General features: G+C 38.7%; 1 protein-coding gene across 2 annotated transcripts in view; it reads right to left on the bottom strand.

The window, feature by feature from the left end:
- Positions 1–15,695, bottom strand: part of LOC111152281 (F-box protein 9) — a 41,266-nt gene that overhangs the window by 25,286 nt on the left and 285 nt on the right. For both annotated transcript variants that reach the window (XM_022510751.1, XM_022510750.1), the window contains exon 2: positions 12,552–12,635. In XM_022510751.1, coding sequence (XP_022366459.1) covers positions 12,552–12,635 — 84 coding nt within the window. The remainder of the gene's footprint in view (positions 1–12,551; positions 12,636–15,695) is intronic.

Here is a 15,695-nt window from a genome sequence, read left to right on the forward strand (position 1 = left end):
GCAGACTTCGCAGGCCAGAAGAGGGTGGCATGCTATGATCAAAGTGCTGAAAGGAATAAAACCTACAACCAATACTCTACTCAGCAAGGCTATACTCAGAACAGGGGAGAGAGAGTTTTCCAGATAGAAAAAAGTTAAAGAAATTCATCACCACTAAACCAGCCTTATAAGAAATGTTAAAAATAATCCTTTAAGTGGAAAGAAAAGGTCAGGTCTAGAAGAAGATAATAACAGAAAAAAAATTCACTGGTAAAAGCAAACATACAGTAAAGGTAGTAGGTTAACACTTGTGAAGCCAGCATGAAAGCTGAACAACTAATGTAATAAAATCAACTATATCTATAAAGATTAGGCAAGAGATACACAAACTAAAAAGATGTAAAATAAGACATCATATACAAAGAACAGGGAATGGGTAATGAAAAGTTAGTGCTTTAGAATGCATTTGAACTTAAGTGACCACCAAATAAACACAGAATGGTATATGCAGGATGTGATAAATGAACCCATGGTAACCACACATGAAAAAAATAATGGAGACACAAAAAATAAAGAGGAAGGAATCCAAACATAACACTAAAGAAAGCTATCAGTCACAAGGGAAGACAGCAAGAGAAGAAAAAAGGAACAGAGAAAAGCTACAAAACCCAAAAAACAATGAACAAAATGGCAGTAAGAGTATACTTATCAACAAGTACTTTAAATGTAAATGGACTAAATGCTCCAATGAAAAAACAGCGTGTTGAATGGATAAAAAGACAAGACCCACCTATATGCTGCCCAGAAGAGACTCACTTCAGAGTGTGAAAGATGGTGGCAGATTAGGAGGACACTAGGATTGCTTATCTCTCAAATACACAACTAGGTAACTATCAAATCAACCTACATACTTCAGAAACTGACCTGAAGACTGGCAGAACAAACTCCACAACTAAAGGTAGAGAAGAGGCAACATCAAAGATGATAGGAAGTGTGGAGACACAGCTTGGGAAAGAAAGAGATCATGGACACTGCAGTGGGGAGGGAGTTGCAGTTGCAGAGAAGGGCTAGAGACAGACTAGCACACAGGGGAGAGCACAGTGTGGACACTTGCTACCTAACTTGCTTATACCAAACCCCACCACCCCATGATCCACAGGTACCACCCCTCCCATTCACAACTGCCTCAGTCCCATTGTGGCAGGCCCCCTCTCCCCTAGTAGTGTAGCCCAAACCCCTGCTCACACCATGTTTCGTGACCCAGGAGTTTTCTAGGGCCTCAGTTCCGGTGGTGGTGGTGACAGTTGTCATTTCATAAGCAGACCAGAGCACACCTGGTTAAAATGCAACACATTCAGGCCAGGGACCAAACACTGCCCATAACAGCCAAAGGAGCCTCTGCAGACTGGCCTGAAGGATAAAGCAGCCAGGACACAACAGCAGAGTGCACAGAGCACACACTGGAGACGCTCCCTGAAGCACCAGGCCCTGGGGAACAGGAGACACTAGACTGCAGGGCACTACAGGACCTCTTCTTCATAAGGCCATCACCCTCAAGAATAGGAGACATAGCTGACTTTCCTAACACACAGAGGCAGGCACAGAGACTTAGACAAAATGAGAAGACAGAAGGATTTGTCCCAAATGAAAGAACAGGACAAGGCCATGGTTAGTGATTTAGGTGAAACAGATATGAGTAACTTGCCTAACAGAGAATTAGTAATGATCATAGAGATATAGAGAATATAAATAAATATAAATATTTAAAATTAAAAATAAATAAATATAAATATATAAATAGAGAATAAAGTAACAATCGTAAAGATACTCACTGGACTCGAGAAGAGTAAAAGACATCAGTGAAGTCATCAACACAGAGATAAAGAATAACATAGAGATAAAGGATTTGATAAACGAAATGAGAAACACATTTGATGGAACGAACAGCAGCTGAAAGAAACAGAATGAATCAATGACCTACAAGACAGAGTAATGGAAAGTAATAAAGGTGAACAGAAGAGAAAAAAGAGTTATGCAAAATGAGAAAGAATACACATTCTTTTCAAGTGCACATGGAACATTCTCCAGAACAGATCACATATTAGCCTAGAAAACAAACCTCAGGGGGCGCCTGGGTGGCTCAGTGGGTTAAAGCCTCTACCTTCGGCTCAGGTCATGATCCCAGGGTCCTGGGATCGAGCCCCACATCGGGCTCTCTGCTCAGCGGGGAGCCTGCTTTCTCCTCTCTCTCTCTGCCTGCCTCTCTGCCTACTTGTGATCTCTGTCTGTCAAATAAACAAATAGAATCTTTAAAAAAAAAAAAGAAAAGAAAACAAACCTCAACAAATGCCAAGAAGAGTGCAGTGATACCATGCATCTCTTCTGACCATAACATGATGACATTAGAAGTCAAACACAAGAAAAGATTTGGAAAGAACACAAATACATGGAGATTAAATAACAAGATACTAAACAATGAATGAGTCAACTAGGAAATAAAAGAAGAAATTTAAAAAGTACATGGAAACAAATGAAAATGAAAACACAACTGTCCAAACCTTTGGGATGCAGCAGAATTGGTTCAAAAAAGTAAGTTTATAGCAATGTAGTCGCCTCAAGAAGCAAGACAAATCTCAAATAAACAACCTAACCTTACACCTAAAGGAGCTAGAAAAAGAACAAACAAAACCTAAAACTAAAAAGAAGGAAATAGTAAAGATTAGAGCAGAAATAAATGATAAAGAAACTAAAAAAAAAACAATAGAACATATCAATGAAACCAGGAGCAGAATCTCTGGCAAAAAAACAATCCATAAAATTTATAACTCTCTAGCCAGACTTATCAAGAAAAAGAGAAAGGATCAAATAAAACCACAAAGGAGAGAGGAGAAATAACAACCAATACCACATAAATACAAACAATTATGGGAATATTATGAAAAACTATATGCCAATAGACATCTAGAAGAAATGCATAAATTCCTAGAAATACATAAACTACTAAATCTCAAAAAGGAAGAAAAAGAAAATTGAACAGACTGATAATTAGCAAAGAAACTGTATCAGTTAAAAAAAAAAAAAAAGAAAACCTCCTAACAAACAAAGTCCAGGACCAGATGGCTTCACAGGGAATTCTACCAAACATTTAGTTAGCAATAATTGTGCCTAAGATAAACTTCATTGGCTTTAATACTGCTGCTGCACAAAGCTCTACCAAACATTTAAAGAAGAATTAATACCTATTCTTTTTAAACTATTCCAAAAAGTAAAAGAGGAAGGAAAACTTCCAAATTCATATGAAGAGGCCAGCGTTACCCTGATAACAAAACCAGATAAAAGCACCACTAAAAAAGAGAACCACAGGTCAATATCCCTGATGAACATAGATGCAAAAATCCTCAACAGAAACCAACAAACTGAATCTAACAATACAGTAAAAAAAAATCATTCACCACAATCAAGTACGAGTTATTCCTGGGTTGCAAGGTGGCTCAATACTTGCAAATCAATCAATGTGATACATCGCATCAATAATAGGAAGGATAAGAACCATATAATCGTTTCAACAGATGCAGAAAAAGCATGTGACAATGTACAGCATCCATTCGTGATTAAAACCCTCAACAAAGTAAGCTTAGAGATAACATACGTCAACATAATTAAGACCATATAAGAAAACCCCACAGCTATATGGTCAATTAATCTTTGACAAAGCAGGAAAGAGTATCCAATGGGGAAAAAATAGTCTCTTCACAAATGGTGTTGGGAAAACTGGATAGTGACATGCAAACGAAGGAAAGTGCATCATTTTCTTATACCCTACACAAACATAAATTAAAAATGGATTAAAGACCTACATGTGAGCTCTGAAACCTTAAAAACCCTAGAGAAGAGCAAAGACAGTAATTCCTCTGACACTGGCCATACCAACTTTCTTCTAGATAAGTCTCCTAAGGTAAGGAGAACAAAAGCAAAAATAAACTATTGGGGGACTATATCAAAATAAAAAGCTCTGGGGCACCTGGGTGGCAGAGTCAGTTAAGCATCCAACTCTTGGTTTCAGCTCAGGTTGTGATTTCAGGGTCGTGAGATCAAGTCCTGCATTGGGCTCCACACTAGTATGGTGGCTGCTTAAATTTCTCTTCCCTTCCCCCTTCCTTGCCCCTCCCCCAGGTACTCTCTCTAAAATCAATCAATCTTAAAAAAATAAAATTAAAAGCTTCTCCACAGCAAAAGAAACAATCAACTAAACTAAAAGGCAACCTAAGTAATGGGAAAAGATATTTACAAATGACATATCCACAATTAAGAACCAGTTAGTATCCGAAAAAGACAAAGAACTTAGAAAACTCAACACCCCCAAAAAACCAAATAATACAATTTCAAAATGAGTAGAAGACAGACATTATTCCAAAGAAAAAATCCAGATGGCCAAAAAAGACATGAAAAGATATTCAAATCACTCATCATCAGGGAAATGCAAATAGAAACTACAATAAGGTATCACTTCACACCATCAGAATGGCTAAAATCAACAACATAAGAAACAACAGATGTTGGTGAGGACATGGAGGAAAAGGAACCCTCATGCACTGTTGGTAGAAATGTAATCTGGTGCAGCCACTGTAGAAAACAGTTTGGAAACTCCTCAAAAAATTAAAAATAGAACTATTCTTCAATTCAGCAAGTGCACTACTGGGTACTTACCCAAAAAATACAAAAACACTAATCCAAAGGGATACATGCACCCCTATGGTTACAGCAGCAATAATGTACAGTAGCCAAGATACAGAAGCAGCCCAAGTATATCCATCAATCGATGAATAGATAAAGATGTGGTATAAACAGACACTGGAGTATTATTTAGCCATTAAAAAGAATGAAATCTTGGGGCACCTGTGTGGCTCAAGGGGTTGGGCCTCTGCCTTCGGCTCAGGTCATGATCTCAGGGTCCTGGGATCAAGTCCCGCATCGGGCTCTCTGCTCAGCGGGGAGCCTATTTTCCCCCACCTCTCTCTGCCTGCTTGTGATCTCTGTCAAACAAATAAATAAAATCTTTAAAAACAAAAATTAAATCCTGCCATTTGTAATGACATGGATGGAGCTAGAGAATCTAATGCTAAGTGAGATAAGAAAATGACAAATGCCATATGATTTCACTCATAAGTGAAATTTAAGAAATAAAACAAAAGAGGGGGAAAAAAGAGAGGGAGACAAACCCTTAACTATAGAGAATTCTTAACTATAAAGAACAAACTGATTACCAGAAGGGAGGTGGGTAGAGGAATGGGTTAAACAGGTGATGGAGATTAAGGAGTATACTTGTCATCATGAGCACCAAGTGATATATGGAATCCGTTGAATCATTGTATAGTATACCCGAAACTAATATAACACTGTATGTTGTTTTTTTTTTTTTTAAAGATTTTATTTATTTATTTGAGAGAGAGAGAGACAGAATGAGAGAGAGCATGAGAGGAAAGAGGTCAGTGGGAGAAGCAGACTCCCTGCTGAGCAGGCACCCTGATGTGGGACTCGATCCCAGGACTCCACGATCATGACCTGAGCCAAAGGCAGTAGCTTAACCAACTGAGCCACCCAGGCGCCCATAACACTGTATGTTAACTAACTGAAATTAAAATAAAAACAAAAAAATCAGACTGTAACCTCCCCCAAAAAAAGCCTATTTGTTTTTTAAAATCTATTTTATATAATAGGATTAAACTGTTACCAAAAGAAAAAATAATTTATTCAGCTATGAAGATGACAACAAAACATAGTAGCCAAGGCTAAGAGCTTTACCAAGTTTCAACTTCCATGTACCAATATTTAATTCACAGTGTATCTTCTCTTTTTTACAAAAATAATTTGTAAGAATAAAATAAAAAGTGTGTGACAGAAGTATTTAGAGATAAGCCAATGAAGTGTATCTTTTTTTGTTTTTTAAAGATTTATTTATTTATTTATTTGACAGACGAGATCACAAGTAGGCAGAGAGGCAGGCAGAGAGAGAGGAGGAAGCAGGCTCCCTGGATGTGGGGCTTGATCCCAGTACTCTGGGATCATGACCTGAGCCGAAGGCAGAGGCTTTAACCCACTGAGCCACCCAGGCGCCCTGAAGTGTATCTTTTATTTATTTATTGTCTGTTTTAGTCAGCAAAAAAAAAAACCCTCTTATTTTAAGACACATACAAACTAAAAGTGAAGGAGAGAAAAATACATACAATGCAAATGGAAGGGGGGGGGAAAAAAAGCAATACCTGTATCAGACAAAACAAACTTTAAAATGAAGACTGTAGCAAGCGGCAAAGAAAAGTACTACATAGGGCACCTGGGTGGCTCAGTGGGTTAAAGCCTCTGCCTTCAGCTCAGGTCATGATCCCAGGGTCCAGGGATCGAGCTCCGAATTGGGCTCTCTGCTCAGCAGGGAGCCTGCTTCCCTCTCTCTCTCTGCCTGACTCTCTGCCTACTTGTGATCTCTGTTTGTCAAATAAATAAATAAAATCTTTAAAAAAAAGTACTACATAATAGTGTGAAACGGATAAAAGGATCAATCCAAAAAAAGATATAATAATTACAAATACCTATGCATCCAATATAGGAGAACTTAAATATATAAAGCAAATATTAACATAGAAAAAATGGACAGTAACACAATAATAATAGGGGCCATGAACACCTTATTTACATCAATGGACAGATCATCCAGACAGAAAAACAATAAGGAAACAAAAGTCAATCAACAACAACAACAACAAAAAAAAATCAATCAACACAGGAGACCAGCAGGACTTAACCGATACATACAGAACATTTCAACCAAAATCAAGAGAATACACATATTTTTCATGTGTAAATGAAATGCCCTCCAAGACCGATCACATGCTAGGCCACAAAATAAGTCTCAATAAATTTGAAAAGTTTGAGATAGTTACCAGAGGGGAGGTGGATGAGAGGATGGGTGAAACAGGTGATGGGAGTTAAGGAGTGTACTTGCTCTAGTGAGCACTGGATGATGTGTGGAATTGTTGAATCACTATATCGTACACCTGAAACTAATATAATACTGTACATTAACTATGTTGGAATTAAAATAAAAAATAAAAAAATAAAATGTTTGAAATTATTATCAAGCATTTTCTCTGACCACAACACTATGAAACTAAAAATCAGTTACAAGGAAAAAAAAGGGAAAACAATAACCACATAAGAGACTAAATAACACATTACTAAACAACCAACAAATCAACAAAGAAATCAAGGAGGAAATAAAAAAAAAAATACATGGGAGACAAATGAAAATGGAAATACAATGGTCTAAAATCTTTGGGATGCAGTTGAAAGTAGTTCTAAAAGGGAAATTCATAATGATACAAGTTTCTACTCAAGAAATAAGACAAATCTCAAACAATCTAACCTGACATCTAAAAGAACCAGAAAAAGAACAAAGCCCACAGCTAGTACTGGAAGCCCACAGCTAGTACACAGCTAGAAGGAAATAATAAAGATCAGAGCAGACATAAATGAAACAGAGTAAAAAACCAATAGAAAGAATCAATGAGACGAAGAGCTGGTTTTTTGGGGGGAAAAATTGGCCAGACTCATCAAAACAAAAACAGAACTCAAGTAACTTCAGAAATGAAGGAGGAGAAATAATAATGGACACCACAAAAATACAAAGAATTGCAAGATAATATTATGAAAAAGTATATGCCAACAAATTGGACAACAAGTAGAAGAAATGGATAAAGTCCTAGAAAAATACAGTCTTTAAAACTGAATCAATAGAAAATTTGAACAGATCAATTACTCTAACACATTTGATCTGGTAATCGAAACACTCCCAACAAACAAAAGTCCAAGACCAGATGACTTTTCAGGTGAATTTCAACCATTTTTTTTTCCTATCAAGCATTTAAAGAAGAATTAATACCTATTCTTCTCAAACCATTTCAAGTACAGTAGAGGAAGGAAATCTCCCAAATTTACTCTACAAGGTCAGCATTACTGTGACACCAACAAAGAAAAGGAAAATTACAAAAAAAGAAAAAACTACAGGCCAAACTACAGGTCACCCGATGACCCCAAAGGTACAAATCCTCAACGAAATATTAGCAAACTGAATTCAGTAATACAAGGATCATGCACCACAATCAATGGAATTTATTTTAGGGATGCAAAGGTCTGATTCAATATCTGCAAATCAATGCGGTACTTCACTCTTACAAGAGGAAGCGTAAAAACCGTATGATCACCTCAACAGATGCAGAAAAAGTATTTGATAAAATTTAGCATCCATTCACGATAAAAACTCTCTGAACAAATGGGTTTAGAGGGAACATACGTCAACATAATAAAGGCCATATATGACAAACCCACAGCTAATACCATACTCAGTGGTGAAAAATCCAAAGTTTTCCCCCTAAGATCAGGAACAGGACAAGGATGCCCACTCACCACTTTCATTCAACATAGTACTGGAAGTGCCAGTGGCAGCAATCAAACAAGAAATAAAAGGTATCCATGGGGTGCATGGTGGCTCAGTTGGTTAAATCGGTCGAAGTCTTGAATTTGGCTCAGGTCATGATCTCAGCGCCATGGGATCAAGCCCCTGTGGCAGGCTCCATGCTGGGCACGGAGCCTGCTTGGGATTGTCTCCCTCTTCCCTGTACCCCCCAACACGTGTACATTCTCTATCTCTAAGGAAAAAAAAAAAAACTAAAAAATTATCCATATTGGTAAGGAAGAAGTAAACTGTCACTATTTCCAGATATATATAGGAAACCCTAAAGGCTCCACCAAGAAACTATTTGAGTAATAAATGAATTTAATAAAGTTGCAGGATACAAAATGAATATATAGAAATCTGCTACATTTCTGTACACTAAGAACAAAGTAGCAAAGAGAAATTAAGAAGACAATCCCATCTGCAACTGCACCTGAAAGAAATTATGTAGGAATAAACTTAACCAAAAAGGTGAAGGAGCTATACTTTAAAAACTGTAAGATGCTGATGAAAGAAATGGAAGACAATATAAATAAATGGAAAGACATCCCATACTCGTGGATTAGAAGAATTAATACTGTTACAATGTCCACACTACCCAAATCAAATCTACAGATTCAATGCAATCCCTGCTAAAATATCAATAGTATTTTTCGCAGAACTAGAACAAATAACCCTAAGATTCATATGGAACCACAAAGACCCTGAAGAGCAATCTTGAGAAAGAACAAAGTTTGAAGAGCTATATAGCATAACTCTCTGGATTTTAAGATATACTACAAAGCTACGGTAATCACAACAGTATGAGACTGGGACAAAAACAGATATAAAGATCAAGAGAACAGAAGAGAGTCCAAAAATAAGCCCACACTTAAGTCGTCAATCTACAACAAAGGAGGCAAGAATATGCCAGGGAGACAAGACAGTCTCTGCAATAAATGGTGCTGGGAAAGCTGGACAGCTACATGCAAAGGAATGAAACGGGACCACTTTTTCATATCACACACAAACATAAACTCAAAGACCTAAATGTGAGACCTGAAACCACAGAACTAGAAGAAAACACAGGCAGTAATCTCTTGGGACATTGGCCTTACTAACATCTTTATGGGCATGTCTCCTTAGGTAAGAGAAACAAAAACAAAAAATAAACTAATGGGACTACATCAAAATAAAAAGCTTCTCCATAGCAAAGGAAACAATCAACAGAAAAAAAGGCAACTACTAATGGGAGAAGAGATTTGCAAATAATCCAAAATATATGGAGAATTTATACAACTCAATACTAACAAAACAAATAATCCCATTAAAAATGGATAGGGGGTGCCTAGGTGGCTCAGTGGGTTAAGCTTCTGCCTTCGGCCCAGGTCTTGATCTCAGGGTCCTGGGATCAAGCCCCACATGGGGCTCTCTGCTCAGTGGGATGCCTGCTTCTCTTCCTCTCTCTCTCTGCCTGCCTCTCTGCCTACTTGTGATCTCTCTGTCAAAAAACAAACCTTAAAAAAAAAAAAATGGGTGGAGGACTTGAATAGACATTTTTCTAAAAAAAGACAGTGGCCAACTGGTACATGAAAAGATGTTCAACATCTGGGCACCCGGGTGGCTCAGTGGGTTAAAGCCTCTGCCTTCGGCTCAGGTCATAATCCCAGGGTTCTGGGATCGAGCCCCGCATCAGGCTCTCTGCTCAGCGGGGAGCCTGCTTCCTCCTCTCTCTCTGCCTGTTGTTCTGCCTACTTGTGATCTTTGTCAAATAAATAAAATCTTTAAAAAAAAAAAAAAGATGTTCAACATCACTAATTATCAGGGAAATGCAAGTCAAAACCATGAGTTATCACCTCACACCTGTCAGAATGGCTAGAATCGAAAAGATAAGAAGTAACAAGTGTTGGTTAGGATGTAGAGAAAAAGGGCACCCTTGTGAATCGTTCCAACCACTGTGGAAAACAGCATGGAAGTTTCTCGAAAAAATAAAAATTGAAATAGCATACAATCCAGTAATTCCACTACTGGGTATTTATCTAAAGGAAACTAAAACAGTAATTTGAAAACAATACTTGTACCTCAAAAAAAAAAAAGTTATATGTACATTTATTTTTGTAGCACTGTTTAAAGTAGCCAAGATATGGAAGCAACCTAAAGTATCCATCAATAGATAAATGGATAAAAATGTTGTATGTATGTGTCAATGTGTATGTGTGTACACACACACAATGAATTATTACTCAGCGACAAAAAGGAGTAAGATCTTGCTATTTTTGACAATATGGATGGATGTAGGTGATATAATGCTAAGTAAGAAAAAGACGAATACTATATGATTTCACTTATATGTAGAATCTAAAAAGACAAACTAAATGAACAGACAAGAAAACAGAAACAGATTCATAAATACAGAGAGGAAACAATGGCTGGCAGAGGGACAATGGGGCAAAGGGCAAAAAGGTGAAGGGGAAAAGATACAGATGTAGTGAAAAGAAGGGCCATCTGTACCCCAATATTTATAGCAGCAATGGCCACGGTCACCAAACTGTGGAAAGAACCAAGATGTCCTTCAACGGACAAATGGATAAGGAAGATGTGGTCCATATACACTATGGAGTATTATGCCTCCATCAGAAAGGATGAATACCCAACTTTTGTAGCAACATGGACAGGACTGGAAGAGATTATGCTGAGTGAAATGAGTCAAGCAGAGAGAGTTAATTATCATATGGTTTCACTTATTGGTGGAGCATAACAAATAACATGGAGGATATGGGGAGATGGAGAGGAGAAGGGAGTTGAGGGAAATTGGAAGGGGAGGTGAACCATGAGAGACTATGGACTCTGAAAAACAACCTGAGGGTTTTGAAGGGGTGGGGGTGGGAGGTTGGGGGAACAAGGTGGTGGGTATTATGGAGGGCACGGATTGCATGGAGCACTGGGTGTGGTGCAAAAACAATGAATACTGTTACGCTGAAAAGAAATAAAAAAAATAAATTAAATTAAAAAAAAAAGGTGAAGGGGATTAAGAAGTACAAACTTCCAGTTATAAAATAAATAAGTCACACGGGGCACCTGGGTGGCTCAATGGTTTAAGCCTCTGCCTTCGGCTCAGGTCATGATCTCAGGGTCCTGGGATCGAGCCCCGCATTGGGCTCTCTGCTCAGTGGGAAGCCTGCTTCCCCCTCTCTCTCTGCCTGCCTCTCTACTTGTGATCTCTCTATGTCAAATAAATAAATAAAATCTTTAAAAATAAATTTAAAAAATTGTAAATAAATAAATAAGTCACAGATGAAAAGCACAGCACAGGGAATACAGCCACTGATACTATAATGACATGTAGACAAATGGTTTTAAAAAAAAAGAAAGTCTGGGCGCCTGGGTGGCTCAGTCGTTAAGTGTCTGCCTTCGGCTCAGTTATGATCCTAGGGCCCTGGGATTGAGTCCCACACTGGACTCCCCGCTGTTTCTCCTCTCCCTCTGCCTGCTGTTCACCCTACTTGTAATCTCTTTCTCTCTGTCAAATAAATACATAAATCTTAAAAAAAAAAAAAAGATCTGTAGCACAGCTTTAATTTACATATTCTGTAAACCAATATGAAAATACAGTTAAGGGGCACTTGGGTGGCTCAGTGGGTTAAACCTCTGCCTTCAGCTTGGGTCATGGTCTCAGGGTCCTGGATCAAGTCCCGCATCAGGATCTCTGCTCAGCAGGGAGCCTGCTTCCCAGCCCCCCATTCCCCCCCACACCCGCTGCTCTGCCTACTTGTGATCTCTGTCTCTCTGTGTCAAATAAATAAATAAAAGCTTTAAAAAAAAAAAAAAGAAAATACAGTTAAATTCAATGCAAATAAGAACCAATAAATCTTGGAGCACCTGCCTGTCTCAGTCAGAAGAGCATGCGACTTTTGATCTTGGGGGCTGTGAGTTTGAGCCCCATACTGGGGGTATGTACTTATGTACTTAAATACATACGTAATTTTAAAAAATAAAGAACTGATAAATCTTCATAAGGAAGACCAATTTTTGCTTATGTGTGCAAAGCAATGGAATAAGAATTAAATATACACTTGAAGAAACATGCCTGCAGATCTGTTTCAGCAGGGCTTTCGTTTTCTTCATCTTCTGCTCTGACAGTATCAGAATGACAATCTTCCTCAGCTTCTGCCTGAGGGGAGAAAAACAGAAAGAATCATCAGGAATATGCGAACATCAGTTTCCCTTTGTAATCCACATCTCTTTGAGCTACCTACCCAATGAAATATTTAGTTGCTTCTCTCTAGGTATCTCCTTCACAGCTGAAGTTTAATGATTTGATACTTTAGTAACCCTGTAGAACAAACAACTTCACTGGGCTCTGGTTAAAATGTTCTAGTAGGTGATTTAAAACAACTTTGCTTCAAAAAATAACATGTAGCTGCAGCATGGAGTTCAGCAAATAGTTTTTGTTTCATGGATCACTTAAAATTTGATTATTTTTAGCCCATATTTGGATGTCCTTCCTTTTACATGACTGGCATGTCACCAATATGTGAATATGACTTTTGTCCATTTATTATTTTAAATGTCCTAGGAAAGCTCATTAATCAAAGACATGTAATAGTGAATGTTTTTGTAAAGAAGCCTGTTCTATTTCACAAACCCAGGTTTTTATATATTGAATTGATTTAAAGTGGAATAAGACTGGACTAAAATTACTGTGCAGTGGCCTAGGGCATTTAGTACAGGTTTCAGGTCAGTTTCCTTGCATTTTATTCTTGTATTCTCAACATGTTTGCTAAATTAAACTGAATCCTACCTTCTAGGGAAAATGACATGTTGCCTCAGGTCAGTGTGTTGGCTAACAGACTTATTAACAAATGGGACTTGCTCAACACTTCATGTGTTCAGTCCCATAATGTAGCAATAGGGGAAATAACCTGAGGGTCAGAAGTAAGAAATTATAAAACCAATTTCACTTGTTCCAAAGATGTAAGTTTATAATTGTAAATTTTCATTGTAGTTTGTTTCTAGGGTAAAAACATTTACATTAACACACATTTTTGAACTTGGCCACCAGATGGACGTGCAGTACTTCACAGAGCAACATAAATAAGCCCTGCTTCTTATCTCTGACCACCAGGCTCAGAGCAGAGGTGCCTTTAAGACTTGAACTAGATGGTGTAAGTAAGTGCTAGGCACACTGTAAAGGATAAATTAATGAAAAAACAAATGAAAGAAGCCAAGATTCTGAATTAATTTCCAGAAAACTGGAAAATTGAAGCATTAATGTATCACCAAATATATATTTTTAGTATCTAAGCTGGAAGCTTTCCTACTAATAGGAAAATAATAATGAAGGACTTTGAATTTATAGATCCCACTGAAAAGGCTCTTTCCATTCTTCAGTAAGAGACTGATTTATTACTGTAAACTCTAAGTACAGCTAATGTGTGGGGACCTGAGCTCTCTAGGGTACCCCCTTAGTAACTCAGCCCTCTAGCTCTGTCCGAGCAGTCATGCCTAAGTGACTTCTTTCAACAGCTTTCTCTGCTCTCTCCAGCATCAAGCCCTAGCATATGCTGCTTGCTCTCTCCACCTGGAATAATTTCTTCCTCATTTGGCTATTTCTCATCCTTCAAGGTCCCAGTCAGGGACTATCCCAGTAAAAAGGGCTTTCTGGTCTTCTGAATTGCCTTTGTTTGCCTACAAAAGTTGTGCTTGTATCACAGCATCTAACAGTTGTATTGACATTTTGTCTCTTCCCTAGAGTCAGCGTGTTGGGAACAAGGATCAGTCATAAATTTGTAATCTCAGAGGGCCAAACACATTGCTGGAGTTATAGTAAAAGCCTGACCAGGCCTCAGTTTTCACACCTGTAAAGAGAGGGTGTTGGATGTGGGAACCTCTGAGGTCCCTTTTCATATACGAGAATCTATGACTAAAAGTTTACCATAAATCACCTCTGGTGATTTGATCTGGTTATACTGAAGCTCTAATATTGTGCTGGGACTCTAACATTATGCCAGGCTACTAGTAAGTGCTAAAACAAAACAAAACAAAACAAAAAAAACCCCAAATTAACCAATTGTGCATATCTCAAGGATAAGGAAATGAGAAATCAATAATACAGAAAGCATCTTCTCCCCTGAGTTCCTGTTATTATTGAATTCCAATCCTCTATTACTTTAATTCTGGCAGTACGATGACTATAAATTGGGTGTTTTACTACATTTTGCCAACTCAAATACCAACTGAGATAAATAGGTCCCCAGCTGTCACCCAGAGATTTTCACGTTATTTTTCATAACTGAGCAGCACCTTTCGCGTGAGCAGTTCACGTCTCCATCATTTTACTCCTGTTTTACAAACAGGATTAACAAAATATAAGAAATTAAGTGCTTAATCCTGGTCAGCGAACCACTTCCGAAAGTTGAAGGGCACAGTCAATTATTGCTTTTTCTATCCTCCAGGTTAATTTAATATAATAAATTCTTTCAGCCATCCACTTATTCAATAAATATTTTTGACTGTCTGCGATGAACTCATTAGTCTGGTATCACTTCACACTCGATTCATTTAATCCTAGCTAGAGATTAGTTTCTCAGATGGGAAATTTATTCAAAGCCAAAGAAAGGTAGCATAGAGCAGAGACTACATATTCCAGCATTCAACAGTCCCATGGAATTTGCGTTGTCAATTTCTGGAGCTTAACTCAGTCCCTCTCCATTTGGACCGCACTGACGCTGCTCAGGCCCTCACCGCTCCGAGGTGAGACATAATCCCTCTAACCCCACACAGCCAGGACCGCCTGCCAACATCCCACCCTCGGCAATGACGCGTCACGGGGCCGGTGCGTCCCAACCTCAGGACTCCTTAAAGGATCTGAACGGCTTCTCCGTGGGTACTGCTTTCCGGAGGGGGAATAAATCAACAAGTGTCTCCGTTTGTCAAGGCTTCCCCCCTTCCCCGCCCTCCAGTTTCAAACCTGCTACGGCTCACCTCAACCTATCCTCATTGCTTTGGATAAAATCCCCAGAGAGTAAGACTGGCTCGCTGTCCTCAGCGAACCAAGAAAAGGCATTCTTCTCTGCTCTCCTGCACACCCGCTCTTCCTCACATCGGGTCCCGGCTACCGGGGGCCGCGTGGGGCGGGAGTTCAGCAGGAAGGAACCGCGGGGAGCGGTCAGGGCTGGCACCCGCTCCACTGCCGCTCAGGCCAAGGGCCTTACAGTGGGTGGCGGCTGAG

Source organism: Enhydra lutris, unplaced genomic scaffold, assembly GCF_002288905.1.
Source record: "Enhydra lutris kenyoni isolate GAN:26980312 unplaced genomic scaffold, ASM228890v2 scaffoldscaffold28, whole genome shotgun sequence".
In the NCBI taxonomy this organism is placed as follows: Eukaryota; Metazoa; Chordata; class Mammalia; order Carnivora; family Mustelidae; genus Enhydra; species Enhydra lutris.